Consider the following 17,986-nt stretch of genomic DNA (forward strand, 5'->3'; position numbering starts at 1 on the left):
CTGTGCTGCACTGTTCTACAAGATCATAAGATATTGGAGTCAGGTCACTGGTCTGAGTGCTACTGGTACCATATAACACAGTACAACCCATCGCACGGTTGGGTGGTCGGCAACTAAACCGGCTCCCCCCACCCCCAGGTTCACCTGGAGAGGAGGGTGGCTAGACACCCCGCAGGACAACAAACAAGACCTGTCAAAGGGCGGATGAACACTCTCGTAGGGTTGTGTTGTGAAGTGCGGAAAGGACATCCCTTGCATCAAAGCTTGGTCTGGCCATTCACTGCAACAGAACTTCCCCCAGCCGCGTTGGACCCCACCATGCTGCTGGATCCGGGAGGGGATGTCGAGAGGGTGGGTCTGGACCTGTGCAACCCCCGACTCACCTAAAATCCATTCACGCACACGCTGTTCCTTTCTGAGGAGCGGGGTACCCTCAACACAACCCAGTCCTGTAGCGATGGACAGGTGGCGAAGCAGTTGGCTTGACCAGCCGGGAGCCGTGGTCACAAGTCTGCACGCAGGCGGCAGGGGGAGAGTGGTCGCACATGGATTACAGAGCGGAGATCCGGTGAAGGCAGCACCCTCTGTGTCTGAACAGCCCTGTTAGGGAGGCACTGCTCACCCTACAATTAGGGAAGGGCCTAGAAAACGTGGCTCAGACACAGCCCGCTCACCAACCTGACCAGTCTGCCGCGGCTGGTGGGTCGTCCAACTGTAGCGGTAAGATTCACAAGCAGAATCTGATCGTCGCCTCGTGGAACGGACGAATTCTGTTGGACAATGGTAACTCTGATCGCCCAGAGAGACGCACTGCACTTGTTGCTCGTGTGCTCAAGGACTACAACGCGGACATTGCGGCTCCCCAGGAGTCCTGACTCGCTGGAGAGGGCGCGCCTTGTGAAGAGAAAGGAGGGTACGCATTCTTCTGGTCTGGCAGGCTCGAAGAAGAACCAAGAGAATCTGGTATGTGCTTGGCTATCAAGAACTGCCTAGCAGCAGAGCTACCAACCCTGCCTGTTGCTGTAAATGACTGATCCAGATCCTGCGTACACCTCTGCAAGAAAAGCACCACCTCACCAAAGTCAACGTTTACGCCCAACTCTGACTAATCCCAGCGGAGTCAAGGAGGCATTCTACAGTGAGCTGAATACCACCATCAGTAGCGTGGCAACTTCCAATAAGCTGCTGTTGCTGGGAGACTTTAATGCTCTGGTTGGCAAGGAGTCCACTGTATGGCCTGGTGTGATTGGATGCCAAGGGGTTGGCAACATTAATGGTAATGGCCTGCTGCTCCTCTTGATGCGCACAGAATTCAAACTGTGCATTACTAAAAAACTGTTCAGATTGCCAGACAAGTTCAAATGCACATGGATACATCCACGATCTGAAAACTGGCATGTCATTGACTATGTCATCACCCGACAACGAGACATCTCTGATGTTCGTATCACCAGAGTTAAGCGTGGAGCTGAGTGCTCAACTGGTCATCAAATGGTGCGGTCGGATCTACATCTATCGATCAAACCTCCACGCAGACTGAATGCTGCCAAACCACCGAAACAGCTGAACACCACCAAAATGAAACACTGTGAGTGTGCTGATGCCCTGAAATCCTCTATGGAAACTGCTCTAAGCAGACTGGTTGAGAATCCACCAGACGATATTACCAAGCACTGGAATGCCTTTGAAGAAACGGTCTACAGGCTGCCCAGGACACCTTGTGGAAAGTCAAACGCAAGCATCAGGACTGGTTTGATGAGAGCGACCAATCTGTGCAAGACCTTCTAAGAGCTAAGGTAGCTGCACACCAGGCTCTTCTCCCACACCCAAACTCAAGTTCCAATAAACCTGCAAAATCAACTTTACAGAGGCAGCTCAGAGCTACGAAAGACCAGTGGTGGGTGGACAAGGCCAAGGAGTTACAAGCCTTCGCTGACTGTAATGACTCAAGAAGCTTCTATGAAGCAGTCAAGGTTGTGTATCGTCCATCAAAACAAGGCACCGCACAACTCCTGAGCAAGAACAGTACATCCATCTTCATTGAGAAGTCAGAGCTCATGGAAAGATGGCAAGAACACTTCCACGAGCTGCTGAACAGACCAGGAACCATCACCAATGAAGCACTGGGCAGAGTACACCCTTGATCCATACTGTTCGAGCTAGATGCTCCCCATACTCCTCACGAGGTCATCAAGGAGGTGCAGCAGCTAACGGACTGGTGCAGAGCCAACAACCTGTCTCTGAATGTGAACAAGACAAAAGAGATGGTTGTTGACTTCAGGAGGGCACGGAGCGACCACTCTCCAGTGAACATCGACGGCTCCTCAGTAGAGATCGTTCAGAGCACCAAATTTCTTGGTGTTCACCTGGTGGAGAATCTCACCTGATCCCTCAACACCAGCTTCATAGCAAAGAAAGCCCAGCAGCATCTCTACTTTCTGTGAAGGCTGAGGAAAGTCCATTTCTCACCCCCCATCCTCATCACATTCTACAGGGGTTGTATTGAGAGCATCCTGAGCAGTTGCATCACTGCCTGGTTCGGAAATTGCACCGTCTCCGATCGCAAGACCCTGCAGCGGATAGTGAGGTCAGCTGAGAAGATCATCGGGGTCTCTCTTCCCGCCATTACAGACGTTTACACTACATGCTGCATCCACAAAGCAAACAGCATTATGAAGGACCCCTCGCACCCCTCATACAAACTCTTCTCCCTCCTGCCATCTGGGAAAAGGCAACGAAGCATTTGGGCTCTCACGACCAGACTATGTAACAGTTTCTTCTCCCAAGCCATCAGACTCCTCAACACCCAGAGTCTGGACTGACACCAACTTACTGCCTTCTACTGTGCCTATTGTTTTGTTTATTATTTATTGTAATGCCTGCACTTTTTGTGCAATTAGAGAAATGTGTTGAGCAGCAGAGAAGCCTCTATGTCACATTTATTGATCTGACCAAAGCGTTTGACACTGTTGGTAGAGATGGCCTGTGGAAGCTCCTACCAAAATTCGGTTGCCCCCCCCCCCCCACCCCCGACGCCTAACCAACATCATCCGTCCGTTCCACGAAGGCATGGAAGGCCACATCAACATGTGTGGTGAGTTGTCAGACCCATTTCTCATCAGCAACGGCGTAAAACTGGGTTGTGTTCTGGCCCCTGGTTCTGTTTGGACTATTCTTCGCTGCTGTTCTTCAGGATGCCACATCAGACCTGAAGTCAGGGGTCTTCCTGCAAATGAGGGTCGATGGCGGGCTTCTCAACCTCGCAAAACTGAGAGCCAAAACAGAAGTCAGGGACATTGTGGCGCATGAGCCACAGTTTTCTGATGACTAGGCACTGGTTGCCCACTCTCTCGAAGACTCACAGGAGATCACCAGTCGCTTTGACAGTGCAGCCAAAAGCTTCGGACTGACAATCAGCCTGAAAAAGACGGAGGTTTTGTACCAACCAGCTCCTGGCTCAAGCTACAAAGAACCACCTGTCCTCATGATGACACTTGTCTCAATGCTGTCAACAGGCTTTGCTACTTGGGCAGTATAATAACATCCTCAGCTTCTCTGGATGCAGAGATTGAGTCAAGAAGCAGAAAAGCCTGCTTTGCCCTTTGGTCAGCTGAAAGATCGCGTTTGGTCACAGAACATCAGGTTGGCCACCAGTTGCAAAGTATGCAGGGCTGTTGTCGTATCAGCCTTGCTGTACGGATGTGAGACATGGTGCCCATATCAGAGTCACTACGCCCGCTTGACCAACTGCAGCAGCGTCACCTACGTTCTCTGATGAAGATCACCTGACGAGACAAGGTCTCCAATACCGAGATCCTCTCTCGACCCAGAGTGCCAGCAGTTTCAACCTTGGCGATGTCAGCCCAACTGCGCTGGGCAGGACATGTTGTCAGAATGCCTGATGGAAAAATGCCCAAGGACACCTTGTACGGCCAACTGTCCAGTGGTACCCAAAAACGAGGAGGCCAGCGACTACGGTACAAGGATGTTCTGTACAGGAGCCTCAAGAAAGCTGACATTGCCCCAACAACATGGGAGGATCTGGCTCAAGGTCACTGACAGTGGAGGAACACCATCAGAAAAGGTGTGGACGCTGCTGAGAACAAACTCATAGAGGCAACAGAGGAAAGGCACAAGAAGAGCCACAACAAAGCTTCTGCCCCTGCTGCCCCTCCAGGCCTCACCTGCCAAGTATATGGCAAGCAGTACCTGTCAGGGATCGGCCTGTACAGCCACTCCAGGGGACGCACATTTCAAACCCCACTAACTGACTGAAAGCAACCATCATCATCCTATGGGATAGATAGCCAGAGAGAGAGAAAGAGAAAATATTGGAGTAGAATTAAGCCATTTGGTCCATCATGTCTTCTCCACCATTTCATAATGGCAGATCCATTTCACTGTCAGCCTCAATCTCTTGCCTTCTTCCGGTACCACTTCATGACTAATTAAGAATCTATCTTCAATATATACAATGGCTTGTTCTCCACAGCTGCTATGGCAATAAATTCCACAGATTCACCACTTTGTTCTATGTTCCTTCTGTAACACTTTATTCCTCTCTTTCACTTACCCTTTTTGGTCTTTGTTCTGGACCAAAGGTCACCATCCACTCTTGACGCTGGGAAGCCCAAATGTCTTGCATCTAACTGTTGTTTACAATAGCAGCATGCTGGATGCCAGTGTCTAGGGTCAGATGGGCTAGGCTTGGACTGTGACCATTACCTTATAGAGCAAAGGTCTTAAAGAAACTGCTAACAGCCCTTTGGCAAATGCAGGATACAGCAAGTACTGTCTTAAAGAAACTGATGACAGCCCTTTGGCAGACAGCCAGGTCAAATAGCAGCTCTGACACCTGACAAACCAATGCTCTTTTTTAATCAGTGCTTATGAATATGTAACATTCAGAAACATTCAAAAACTATTAAAGTTTGAAATTAACAATTAAAATCAACTGAAAACACTTTTAAGCCATTAAAAGCATCACCGTCAACACGAGCAATTAATAAATCTTCCCCCCCCCCCCACCCCGCTCTTCTATTCTATTCTCCACTTTGGCCTTTTACCTCTTCTCACCTGCCAATCACCACCACCTTCCCCTCCCCGACCTCCCTCCTCCTTCCCTTTCTCCTATGGTCCACTCTCTTCTATGGTCCACCACTCTTCTTCTAGAGGATGTTCCACGAGGCTGTGGTGGCCAGTGCTATCATGTTTGCTGTTGTGTGCTGGGCAGCAGGCTGAGGGTAGCAGACACCAACAGAATCAACAAACTCATTCGTAAGGCCAGTGATGTTGTGGGGGTGGAACTGGACTCTCTGTTGGTGGTGTCTGAAAAGAGGATGCTGTCCAAGTTGCATGAAATGCAGAATGTAGGATGCAGAAACACTTAGATTAGGAGAATAAGCAAGAAAGTGGCAAATGAAATACATTGTTGGAAAATACAAGGTCATACACTTGAGTAGAAGAAATAAATGCGCAGACTGTTTTCTAAAAGGGGAGAAAATCCAAAAATCTGATACATAAAGGGACTTGGGAGTCCTTGTGCAGAACACCCTAAAGGTTAACTTGCTGGTTGAGTCAATGGTAAGGGAGGCAAATACAATGTTAGCATTAATTTCAAGAGCAGGGATATGTTGTGCTGAGGCTTTACAATGCTCTGGTGAGGCCTCACCTTGAGTATTGTGAACAGTTTTGGGCTCCTCATCTATGAAAAGATGTGCTGGCACTGGAGGTTGTACTCAATGAAATTTAGAAGGATGGGGGGGGGGGGAAGTCTCATTGAAAACATTTTAATGTTGCAAGGCCTAGACGGAGTAGATATGGTAAAGATGTTTTTTAACGATTGCATTGAGAGAGCTACAGTTTTTCCTGCTGTGTTATTTTCAAGGTGGATGCTCACTTGGCAGGACATAGTGCCTATGTAGATACTTGACTAACTATTTGGCATGAAGAATGTTTTGGAGTAAAAATGGCAAAAATAAATTAAAAGTAGTATATGGTTGGTGGAGTTGTGGATAGTGTAGAAGGTTAACATAGAACACAATGGGATATTGACAGGATGGAGAGCTGGCCTAAGAAGAGGCAGATGGAGTCCAACACAAACAGGTGTGAAATAATTGACTTTGGAATATTGAATTTGAAGGCAGAATACAGGGTTAATATCATGATTCCTGATGGTGTGGAGAAACAGCGGGATCTTGAAGTCTATGTCCATGGAGAGGAACAGAGGAATAAGAACATATGAAATCGGAGCAGGAGTAGACCATCTGGGCCATCAAGCCTGCTCTGCCATTCAATAAGATCACGGCTGATCTGGCCATGGACTGATTTTCACCGACCTGCCTTTTCCCCATAACCTTTATTTCCCCTACTATGCAAAAATCTGCCCATCCTTGTCTTAAGTATATTTACTGAGATAGCCTCCACTGCTTCCCTGGGCAGAGAATTCCACAGATTCACCACTCTCTGGGAAAAGTAGTCTCTCTTCATCTCTGTCCTAAATCTTCTTCCCTGAATCTTGAGGCTATGTCCCCTAGTTCTAGTCTCACCTACCAGTGGAAACAACTTTCCTCCCTCTATCTTTTCTATCCTTTCATAATTTTATGTTTCTATATGATTTCCTCTCATTCTCCTGAATTCCAGTGAGTACAGTCCCAGCCAACTGAATCGCTCCTCATAGTTTAACCCCCTTATCTCTGGAATCAACATGGTGAGCCTCCTCTGCATCGACTCCAAAGCCAGTATATCCTTCCTCAAGTATGGAGACCGGAACTGCACACAGTACTCCAGGTGCGTCCTCACCAGTACTCTGTATAGTTGGAGCACAACCTTCCTGCTCTTAAATTCAATCCCTCTAGCAATGAAGGCCAACGTTCCATTTGCCTTCTTGACAGTCTGCTGCATCTGCAAACCAACCTTTCATGATTCATGCACAAGCACTCCCGAGTCCCTCTGCACAGCAGCATGCTGCAATCTTTTACCATTTAAATAATAATCTGCTCTTTCATTATTCCTTCCAAAGTGGATGATCTCACATTTACCAACGTTGTACTCCATCTGCCAGACTCTTGCCCACTCACTTAACCTATCTATATTTCTCTGCAGACTCTCCATATCTTCTGCACAATTTGCTTTTCCGCTCAATTTAGTATCATCAGCAAACTTATATACACTACACTCAGTTCCCCCTTCCAGATTGTTAATGTATATGGTGAACAACTGCAGGCCCAGCACCGACCCCTGCAGCACACCGCTCACCACTGATTACTAACCAGAGAAACACCCATGTATCCCAACTCACTGCTTTCTATCAGTTAACCAATCCCCTATCCTTGGTAATACATCACCCCCAAAAATAGAAATTTTTAAAAAATCATTGAGAAATAGCACATAAACACTGACAAAGAACCAATGTGCAAAAGAAGACAACCTGTGCAAATAGGAAAAGACAGATAGGTAGATAGAGTGATAGAGAGATAGAGAAAGAGATCTGAGAATAAGAGTTGTTGAGTCTTTGAAAGTGAATCCATAGATTGTGGTCAGTGATCAACTTAGGGTTCTAGTGAAATAAAATACAATATATGATTATAAGGCTGCATGAATAAAGCAGATTTCACTACAGTATCACAAAGAAACAGGTTTTAATTGTGATTCGATTTTACTATTTTTCAGCACATTGTATTTGCGGTGAAATTCCTTGTGTCGTATGTGATTCCTGATGTTCCAGCACACATTAAAGAACAAATTAAACGTGAGAAGTATTTAACACAGAAGATCCTGCATGAAAATCATCTTCCAACCTGGGACAGCGCATTAAGAGATGCAACCAGCAGGTTTATAGAAGGTTCAGTCAGCCTGAAGGACCAAAGCATGAATATATAAATATCTGTTGCAAAAAATTGTTTTCTATAATGCACAATATTAAGGAGGAATCTCTTGAAATGCTAATCTGTTTGATTTCCAAGAGGGAATGTTTTTATCTGCCTGTAAGTATCTATGATTTTTCTATCTGTTCCATTGGTTTATCTCAAATTCCATTTTGACTATAAAATTGTTCAAGCTGTTTCAATAGTCCATGGAAAAGATATTATTGCACTTAATGAGAAACAGAGTTTTGGAACTTTTTTATAATCAGGAGGAAATTCTTGTATGAATAAGAAGGCTGTGAACAAACATGGAAAATAGTTATCAGATTTACTGAAAATTGGGAAAGAAATTAATGACACCACAATGTTGCCATGTGTTCCTAACTGGCAGGATAATGTATCCCAACACATATGAGAGGATTTTCTAAGTGACTGGTGATATGTGTTATAGCAATCCTGTCATATGTTAAAGTTACTGAGTGCACGGAGTGAAGGGTTTTCCCCGGGTATTTGATACGCTAACTAAATGGATGGTGTAGGTGGTTTCTCCTATTTTTTGACCATTTGATTATTAAATTTATTATGAATTTAGTTAGCAAAATGCTCTTGCCTTTTACAGTGCTTACCATTACAGTATATTCAAGTTATTTGCCCAGGAAATTGTGAAATCCGAAAGAGTTTTAAACTATGATAGTTCTACGTTTAAGCCACTCTGGGGGCAATATCTAATTTCTAGTCATGCCAAACAGTTTAGTGGGCTTACCCTGAAATCATGTTAGATCAGTGTATTAAAAATCAGGACATGAGGAACAGGAGCAGTAACTCCTCAAACCACCTCTATTATACTATAAGATCATGGCTGAAATTCTACCTCAGCTAAACCTTCAAACTGGATCATCATGTCATTGATTTTTTACTGTCTAAAGGATCTATCAATATGTGTCTTGAAAATACTGATCAATGATGCAACAACCTGTGGGATAGAGAATTCCAAATGCATAATATCCTCTGATAAAAGGAAACCCACCTCATCACCTTTCCAAGTCTTTATCCCCTTATTCTGAGTCAATGTTCTTAGTCCATAGGATTTAGGAGCAGAATTAGGCCATTTGACCCATTGAGTCTACTCCGCCACTTCATCATGGCTGATCCACTTTCCCTCTCGGCCCCAGTCTCCTGCATTCCCAACGTATCCCTTCTTGGCCTGACCAATCAAGAATCTATCAACTTCAGCCTTATATATACATTAAGTCTTGCCCTCCACAGCTGCCTGTGGTAAAAAAAAATTCCACAGATTCACCACACTCTGGCTAAGTTCCTCCACATCTCCGTTCTAATAGGACACCCTTCTATTCTGAAGCTGTGTCCTCTGGTCTTAGAATCTCCCACCACAGGAAACATCCTCTCTGCATCCACTCTGTCAAGGCCTTTCACCATTCAATAGGTTTCAATGAGGTCCCCTCGTTCTTCTGAATTCTAGCGAATACAGGCCCAGAGCCATCAAATACCCTTTGCCATTTCTTGTTGCTATGTGTACGATTTGTTTTTTTTGTGGGTGGGGGGGGTGTTGATGTTCTTGTTGCCATTTGCGCAGGAGGGGGTTTTAATGTTCTTGTTGCCCATTGTGTAATTTGTTTTTTGTGCATGGGAGAGGGTTGATGTTTTTTCTTTTAATGGCTTCCATGGTTTTCTTTGTTTCGTGGCTATCTGGAGAAGATGAATCTCAGAGTTGTATACTGTATACATACTTTGATAATGAACCTTGTCCCTAGCTATGATTGATCAAATGTTATAAAATATAGGCCATCACCCAATTCTGTTTGGGCGTAATGAAATTTAAACTTTCAGTGACCAGTACTTTCAAAGTTCAAAGTACATTTATGATCAAAGTATGTATACTTTATACAACCTTGACAATCATCTCCTTGCAGGCAGCCACAAAACAAAGAAAGAGACGAATTGTAATGATATTAAAACAACACTGTATTTTGGAGAGTAATACTTTACATTCTAAAGTACTCTTGCTATTAACTGTTCTTATATACACAAGATGCCTTTTTCATAAAAATGTTCTCCCTTTATGATGGTCTTTATGATGGTCTGTGTACTGACAACTGAATAGACTTTTTAATTTTGTCCTTTGGTGCTGACAATCAAGCAAAAAAGAAAGTTCAATATATGCTTGATTTTTTTTATTTTAACAATGTGAACTTAACAAAAGCCGTATTGTCCTTTATGTGAAAAGCTCAAGGAGAAAGCAAAACAATATTTATTTTTCTTTTTATATTTCATATCCTGCTCTTCACACAAAGTTACCTTTGCAAAAAAAAGCAGAGAAAAAGATATTTAAAAACATTCAAATCATGAAAAACATAAAATTGGGTGGGAGGAAGGCACAAACCAGGAATGATGTATTTTTGTTTGTGAGTAGTTCTGCTTTATTCACTCATAAATTTCTCATCAGCAAAGCCTCTATTGCCCACTTCTAATTACCCTTGAGAACGCAGTAGTGAGTATTTTTGAAAGGTTGCAAAGATGCTGTTTGAGAGGGTGAGGACTTGTCATTAATGAAGCAGTAGTCAATGGTAAATGGGACAGGAATCTGCAGATTGTAATACCTCTGCACCATTTACTGTTGAACATCTAGACCAGGGGTTCCCACCTTGGGGTCCATGGACCCCTTAGTTAATGGTACCAGTCCATGGCATAAAAAAAAGTTAGGAACCTCTTGCCTAGATAATATAGGGTGTGGATTTTGGAGATACTATCAAAGATTAGGTGAAATGTGTTATTATTTTTGAGGCACCTTGTCTCGCAGTCAGTAGCAAAGTAAGTGAGTGCTCGATATGCTGGATAGTGTACAGATAAAAGGGTCCTTTTCCACTGGATGATGTTGAACTTCAGTGTCAAGGTGGAGACAAGTCTCAACCAAAGGAGGTGTAAGGCACTCCTTCCCTTTGCACACCCTGCAGGTCACCCTTAGAGAAGATGTAGCACCTGCTTAGCCCACTCCCATCCTCACCCCCAAATCAGGGTCACATGAAGCCTTGGGTTCAGGTAGTGGATGGTTGTACAAGCAGCTGATGCACATCACAAGTCCTGGTTATGCGACCACTGACTGCAGGCAGACAATGTTTGAAGAGTATCGATAATGGCAGGGGCCAGCCGTCTTGTAAAGACACTGCCCAGAAGAAAGCAATGGAAAACCACTTCTGTAGAAAAATTTGTGCACTGACCATTGCTCTGAGTAGGAAATTTTTACACAGCCTGGAAACTGTGTGGCACTTAAAATGTTTTCTTTGTAATATGCATACTATGAATATTTAGAATGAAAATTGAAAAGAATCACATACTTTTGACTTTATTTATTTAATTGAAGGGTTTAATGAAATACAGTACAACAAAAGTATCTTACTTAAAAGAAAATTCCAGCTGGGCAGCAGCAAAGGGTATGTTAAGCGGGAGCGTTTCAGTAGCTGTGCAGTGGTGCACCAATGCAGCTCAGAGGGAACAGATTCCAGGAATACAGGCTGGTTCGCTCCTGACGGAGTATTACTGATTGCATCGTGTCGAGTGTGAATGCTGTTTATCAGAGTGAGTCTGAACATTGTCCAGGTTTGTTGCATTCAGGGACAAATTGCAACATTTTCCAGAGTGACAAATGGAACTGAATGCCACATGATCATCAAGAAACATTCCCATTTCTGGAACTTACAACGGGGTGAAGGGATCTACTTCTGACCATTGATGAAACTGCTGAAGATGATAAGACCTGGAATTCTGTATAGTGGAACTCCAGCAGCAGAGGCATAAGGCACTGACTGGAGCAGGGTTGCCAGCCTTTTTTATGCCATGGACCAATGCCATTAAGCAAGAGGTCAGTAGACCCCAGATCGGGAACCCCTGGTCTGGAGAGTTTCTCCCTATTCCCCAGTTCCTAGTGACTTCAATATTAACATATTTGAAGTATTAGACCAGATAGCAGGTAATGCTAAAGAAACTAATTAAAGATCATAGCAATGGGAATGCATTTCTACAGATTTAAAGTTCAAAGTAAATTTATCAAGTACAGGAGATATATGTCACCATATGCTACCTTGAGATTCATTTTCTTGCAGGCATTTATAGAAAAGATGAAATACAACTGAATTTTACAAAATAATATCATGAACTAAGTAATACACACAAAATGCTGGAGGAACTTAGGTCAGGCAGCACTGTAGAAACGAATAAACAGCTGATGTTTCAGGGTGAGGTCCTTCTTCAGGATTGTGAAGGAAGGGGGAAGACTGCACAATAAAAAGTTAGGGGGGGAGGATGCTAGCTGGAAGGTGACAGGTGAAGCCAGGTGGGTGAGAAAGGTCAAGGGCTAGAGAAAAAAGAATCAGATAGAAGAGGAAAGTGGACCATAGGTCAAAGGGAAAGAGGAGTACCTTCTGCCTGGGTAGCCTCCAACCTGATGGCATGAATATCAATTTCTCCTTCGGTAAACAACCCCCCCCCCCCCCCTTCTACCCACTTCCTCTATTACCCTATCTGGCCTTTCACCTTTTCTCTCCAGCCTAATACTTCCCTCTGGGTCCCCCCACCTTTTACATCCTGGCATCTTCCCCATTCCTTTTGTGAGAGCTGCTTTGGGTTTGCAGAATCTGCAGACTTGTGTTTAAGCATAAACAAGAACTGACGGAAAACCAAGACAGACTGAGCAGGTAAAAGGAGAGCATGAGCTGAAGAGAGTCTTTGAAAGTTAGCCTGTAAACAGTAGAATTGGTACAGAAGGACATCTTTTCATTCTTGGATTATGGGGCCCAAAACATCTCACAATACTCCATGTGGTCTGATCAGTGCCTTACAAAGTCCTTGCTTTTATATTCTAGTCCTCTCAAAATGAATACTAACATTTCCTTAATAAATGAAAATTAATTAAGACAAATCAATGCAGATGTAACACCCGCAGCATCAAAAATGTAATAGCATAGATATATATTCCATTACTGATATTGCTGTTAGACAACAATAACCTACTTTACATTTTTATGATTTGATATGCTAATTAAAACAATTATCCATTAAGGAGAATCTTTCAGAGGCCATATTTATTGTTGTACCATCAAAAGGATTGGAGGAGCATAAAGTTCAAAACCTCAAAGTTCAAAGTAAAATTTATTATCAGACTACATACATATTACCACATACAACCCTGAGATTGTTTTCTCCTGTGGGCGTACTTAGCAAATTCTGTTTACTGAACTGTAAACAGGATCAATGAACAACTGTGCAAATGCAAATATAAATAAAAGCAATAAATAATGAGCAGGAAATAACAAGGTAAAGAATCCTTAAAGTGAGAGCTTTAGTTGTGGGACACCAGAAATGAGTATTTCTTTTTTTGTTCAACAGCCTGATAGTTGAGGGGTAGGAACTGTTCTTAAAGCTGATGGTGCAAGTCCTGAGTCCCTTGTACCTTGTACCCAATGGCAACAGTGAGAAAGGAGCATGACCTGGGTGGTGAAGATCTCTGATGATGGATGCTGCTTTTCTGTTATTGAAAAATAATAAATTAATGGTTTGAGCACAACAGGGGTGTCACATACTATTGGTCTCCAAAACATTTTATGAATTTCATGCACGAGTGTGAACCACAAGATAATCTTTCACTCATAAGCTATTATAAAATGTACTTTCTTACATTTAAAGATTCATTAACATTCTAAAAATAGGCTCAGGCCAGTTTTAATTCAACAATAATATGATTCAATTGCCCTTTAAATTATCAATAGTTATTAATTCTTGAAAGCACTTCTTTTGAATAGCCCAATAACTCTGTATTGAGTACAGGTATTTAAAAGCAAATTCATAACATAACTCTTGTAATGTAAACACTCACAATGTAAATGTTTAGTAGAATTACCTATTCAAACCTGAGCCCATAGGGATTTTTGTTGTTGATAAGTGTGACATTTGGAGAACATATTTTAGAAGTGGTAATCTCTCTAGGTCTGAGTCCTCTCTTATGAATACTCCAACTTGAGGTAAATTGGCATTTTTAACGTTTTGTAATCTGCTAAGAGGAATCATTGTATACAATTGCAGGTTTAAAGATTTTTTTTGTCAGTTCTGTTTTTAAGTGCCAATTTAGCAGCATGAAGAGAGATAATTGCTGTGCCACATTTTATGATAAAAATCCTAATGAGACTTTAGTACTGAAGTTACTATTATGATTATGTAAATTAGACAGCGACTCCCAGCTACTGCACATTCACTGATAAATGGATAAATGCAGAGCTGCCATGAGATTCATCATTCAAATATATTTATTGGCAAGCAGTTGTTTTATTTAACAGAAGTACACTTCAAACTCACCAGAGTCATTGTTTGGTAACAATTAAGAATGTAATATGAAGAGTACTTTTAATACTCTTTTAATAACATTACATTCTTAATAGATGGTACGAGAATTAAAATCCAATGTATGGAGTCTCATTTCCTGACTTTAATTAACTGGATGTCTTCAAATATTTTTGTTTTTATCTTTCTTATCTCATTTTCTTTTTCATTTCTGTATGTGTTGGCATAGAATTCATTATTTTTATATTTCCTGGTTCAGCCTCTGCAATACTAATTAACATCACTTTGGTTATGGAGTTCAAAGTTCAAAGTAAATTTATTATCAAAGTACATATATGGCACCATGTACAACACTGAGATTCATTTTTTGTGGGCATACACAATAAGTCTATAGAAAAATAACCATCACCGAATCAATGAAAGACTGCCCAACTTGGGCGTTCAACCAGGGTGCAGAAGACAACAAATACAAAAAGAAATAATAATAATAAATAAATAAGCAATAAATGTCAAGAACATGAAGAGTCCTTCAAAGTGAGTCCATTGGAGTTGTGCAATAGGTTGCATTTTTTTACACAAGTTTCAGATGCTATGTAGTAATTGACTGTGCCAATTTAGATAGTTGACTAATAGGAACTTTGATAATAAAGGCTCAGGAATGACAAACAGAATAAATGATGTTAGAACATTGAACAGTACAGCACAGGAACAGGCTCTTTCGCCCACAGTTGTACCAAACCGGCTAAAAAAAAAATCAAAAAACCCCAAAAACCAATCCTCCCATCTGCACAACGTCCATATCCCACCATCTTCATATTCATGTATCTATCTAAACACCTCTTAAAGGCCTTCAATGTATTTGCCTTTACCACCATTCCAGGCATCCTCCACTCTGAGTAAACAAAAAAAAACTTACCCCTACGTCTCCTTTGAACGTACCCCCTCTCGCCTTCAATGCGTGCCCTCTGGTATTAGACATTTCAAACCTGGGAAACAGATATTCCCTGTCTACTCTATCTATGCCTCTTATAAACCTCTAACAGATCTCCACTTCAGCCTCCGCTGCTCCGCAGAAAAGAACCCAAGTTTATCCAGCCTCACGTGATAGCACATGCCCTTTAAACCAGGCAGCATCCTGGTAAAAACTTTCTGCACATTGTTCACTGCTAATTGCAGAATCTGGCCCAGTGATCATTTCTGATTGGCCAACTTTTTCTTCATTCTTGTAATCAATTCATATTACATACTTCTCAGATTAGATTCTATTTTTGATTTTGTGTTTTGGATGAAACATTAAACCTAAGCTCCGTCATGTTACTATTCTGTACAAGTGTATTGGAGTTATTCCTGGTTTCCAGGCCCCACACATTGCATTGCCAGTCAATTTTCCAGTTAATATCACAGCACTGTTTGTGGGAACTCATGATTTAAATTGGCTATCGCATTTCCTAGATCGCAAAATTGGCACATTTGAAATGTATTTAATTGGTCAGTGGCTGCAAAACACAACACAAATACACTTTTTTTTAAATGATATTTGTCCTTTGAAATCGAAAGAATGGGATATACAGTCCTATATAACTCATAACCTTTTACTGTCTTCTCATTGAAACATACAATTTTACATAAAGCTGGAATTACCAATACAGATACTTTATGAGAACCCCCAAAATATCATAACAGAAAAAGGAGGAAGTACCATTCCTGGCTGTGACATAGCTTCTGGTTCAAAATCAAAATCAATTTTTTGGTCCACATCAGTTACAACTATAGAGGGGAAGAAATTGTGAATTGTTAATACATGAACCAATATTGTAGTTAACTCTTCCTCATCATTGATTGAGTGGGAAGTCTACAATATGTTTATATTATTGGAATTCATTTACCTGTGCATATTCATAATCTAATTTTGCTATGTTTTAAACTCTGATGAGTAAATATATTATTTATCAGTTTTATGTGTTTGCATCCAATGTCTAAGACGCTGCACATTGTTTAAGCAAATGGTAGATAAACTGATAATGATATGACTTACTTAATTGAATGAGTTATAATTCAATATATGGCTGAATAAATATACAAATGAAGTATGTTGATTCTGTTAAGAATGATCGACATATCTTAATAAACAATTTTTCTTTTAAGTCTTGTCATGAAGTCATAACTTAGGAACAATTTTGTTCTAGTATTATATGTACAATTATTGAACATACTTTATTATTCATCAAAGAATGCCAATAAACTGGAATAAAATTTTTACATTTTTGTATTTGTCTTTTTCTTGAAAATACTTGCTTTATTGTAAAGGAACAATTTTCCTTTAGTTCTGTTGTAGCTGTGAAAGTCCTTGGACTATTTGTATTTTAAAGAGTGTGTTTATTTGAAAGGGAAGATGCCTAGTAAAGCAGTGGTGCTGATCTTTATGAGATCCTTCCTTTCCATTCTCCCTTCTCCAAAATTTTACCCTGCTCTCCATTCCCTCTGGTCATTAATCCATGTATTTTTAAAAATTGAGATACAGCATGGAATAGGCCCTTCCAGCTGAACTGCCCAGCAACCCTGATTTTCCCTAGGCTAATCACGGGATAATTTATAATAACCAATTAAACTACCAACCAGTACATCTTTGGACTGTGGGAGGAAACCAGAGCGCCTGGAGGAAACCCACGTGGTCATGGGGAGAACATATAAGCTCCTTACAGGCAACGGCAGGAATTGAACCTGAGTTCCTGGTACTGTAAAGCGGTGTGACTACTGTAATGCCCTATAAATCATATAGTTATGATATATTCCAAAGACAATACCTATATTTGGAAGCAACTGCTTCTGTGCATGTCACCAAAGCGTTTTTTCTTTCAAAGTTTGAAGTAAATTTATTATTAAAGTGCCTATATGTCACCTTATATGACCCTGAGATTAATTTTCTTGCAGGTGTACTCAGTAATTCATAGAATAATAACCACAACAGGATCAATGAAAGACCGGACCAACTTGGGCATTCATCCAGTATGCAAAAGGCAATAAATTGTGCAAATACAAAAAGAAAGACATAATAATAAATAAATAAATAAGCAATAAATTTGGTGAACATGAGATGAAGAGTCTTTGAAAGTGAGTCTATCAGTTGTGGGAACAGTTCAGTGATGGAGCAAGTGAAGCTATCTCCTTTGGTTCAAGGGCCTGATGGCTGAGGAGTAATAACTGTTCCTGAACCTGGTGGTGTGGGACCTGATGGCTGAGGGATAATAACTGTTCTTGAACCTGGTGGTGTGGGACCTGATGGCTGAGGGATAATAACTGTTCCTGAACCTGGTGGTGTGGGACCTGATGGTTGAGGGGTAATAACTGTTCCTGAACCTGGTGGTGTAATGAGGCTCCTGTGACTTCTTCCCGATGGCAGCACTGAGAAGAGAGCACATCTCTGGTTGTTGATGCCCCAGATGATGGATGCTGCTTTCCTATGATAATACTTTGTATAGATGTGTTCAATGGTGGGGAGGGTTTTACCAATGATGGACTAGGGATGTAATTAATGGTGGAGATGGTTTACCCATGATGGACTGGGCCATATTCACAGCTTTTTGTAGGTTTTTCTGTTCAAGGGTATTGGCTGTGAGGCAGCCCTTTGCACCACCCCACCCTCCACCGTACAAACTGCAGATTTATAGAAGTACATCAAATTTCACAATCTGGTAAATCAAACGTTCTGGACTTTTGAAAAAAACAAATGCATAAAATACCTGACACTTGTAATATTGTCCCAACGAGCAGAA

At 41.7% G+C, this 17,986-nt stretch overlaps 1 protein-coding gene across 2 annotated transcripts in view; it reads left to right on the forward strand.

The window, feature by feature from the left end:
- ano6 (anoctamin 6) overlaps positions 1–16,472 on the forward strand; it is a 174,324-nt gene extending 157,852 nt beyond the window's left edge. For both annotated transcript variants that reach the window (XM_059978490.1, XM_059978491.1), the window contains one exon: positions 7,672–16,472. In XM_059978490.1, the coding sequence (XP_059834473.1) occupies positions 7,672–7,881 (210 nt within the window). In that variant the 3' untranslated portion in view covers positions 7,882–16,472. The remainder of the gene's footprint in view (positions 1–7,671) is intronic.
- The last annotated feature ends 1,514 nt before the right edge of the window (positions 16,473–17,986 follow it).

This window comes from Hypanus sabinus, chromosome 8, assembly GCF_030144855.1.
Source record: "Hypanus sabinus isolate sHypSab1 chromosome 8, sHypSab1.hap1, whole genome shotgun sequence".
NCBI lineage: Eukaryota > Metazoa > Chordata > Chondrichthyes > Myliobatiformes > Dasyatidae > Hypanus > Hypanus sabinus.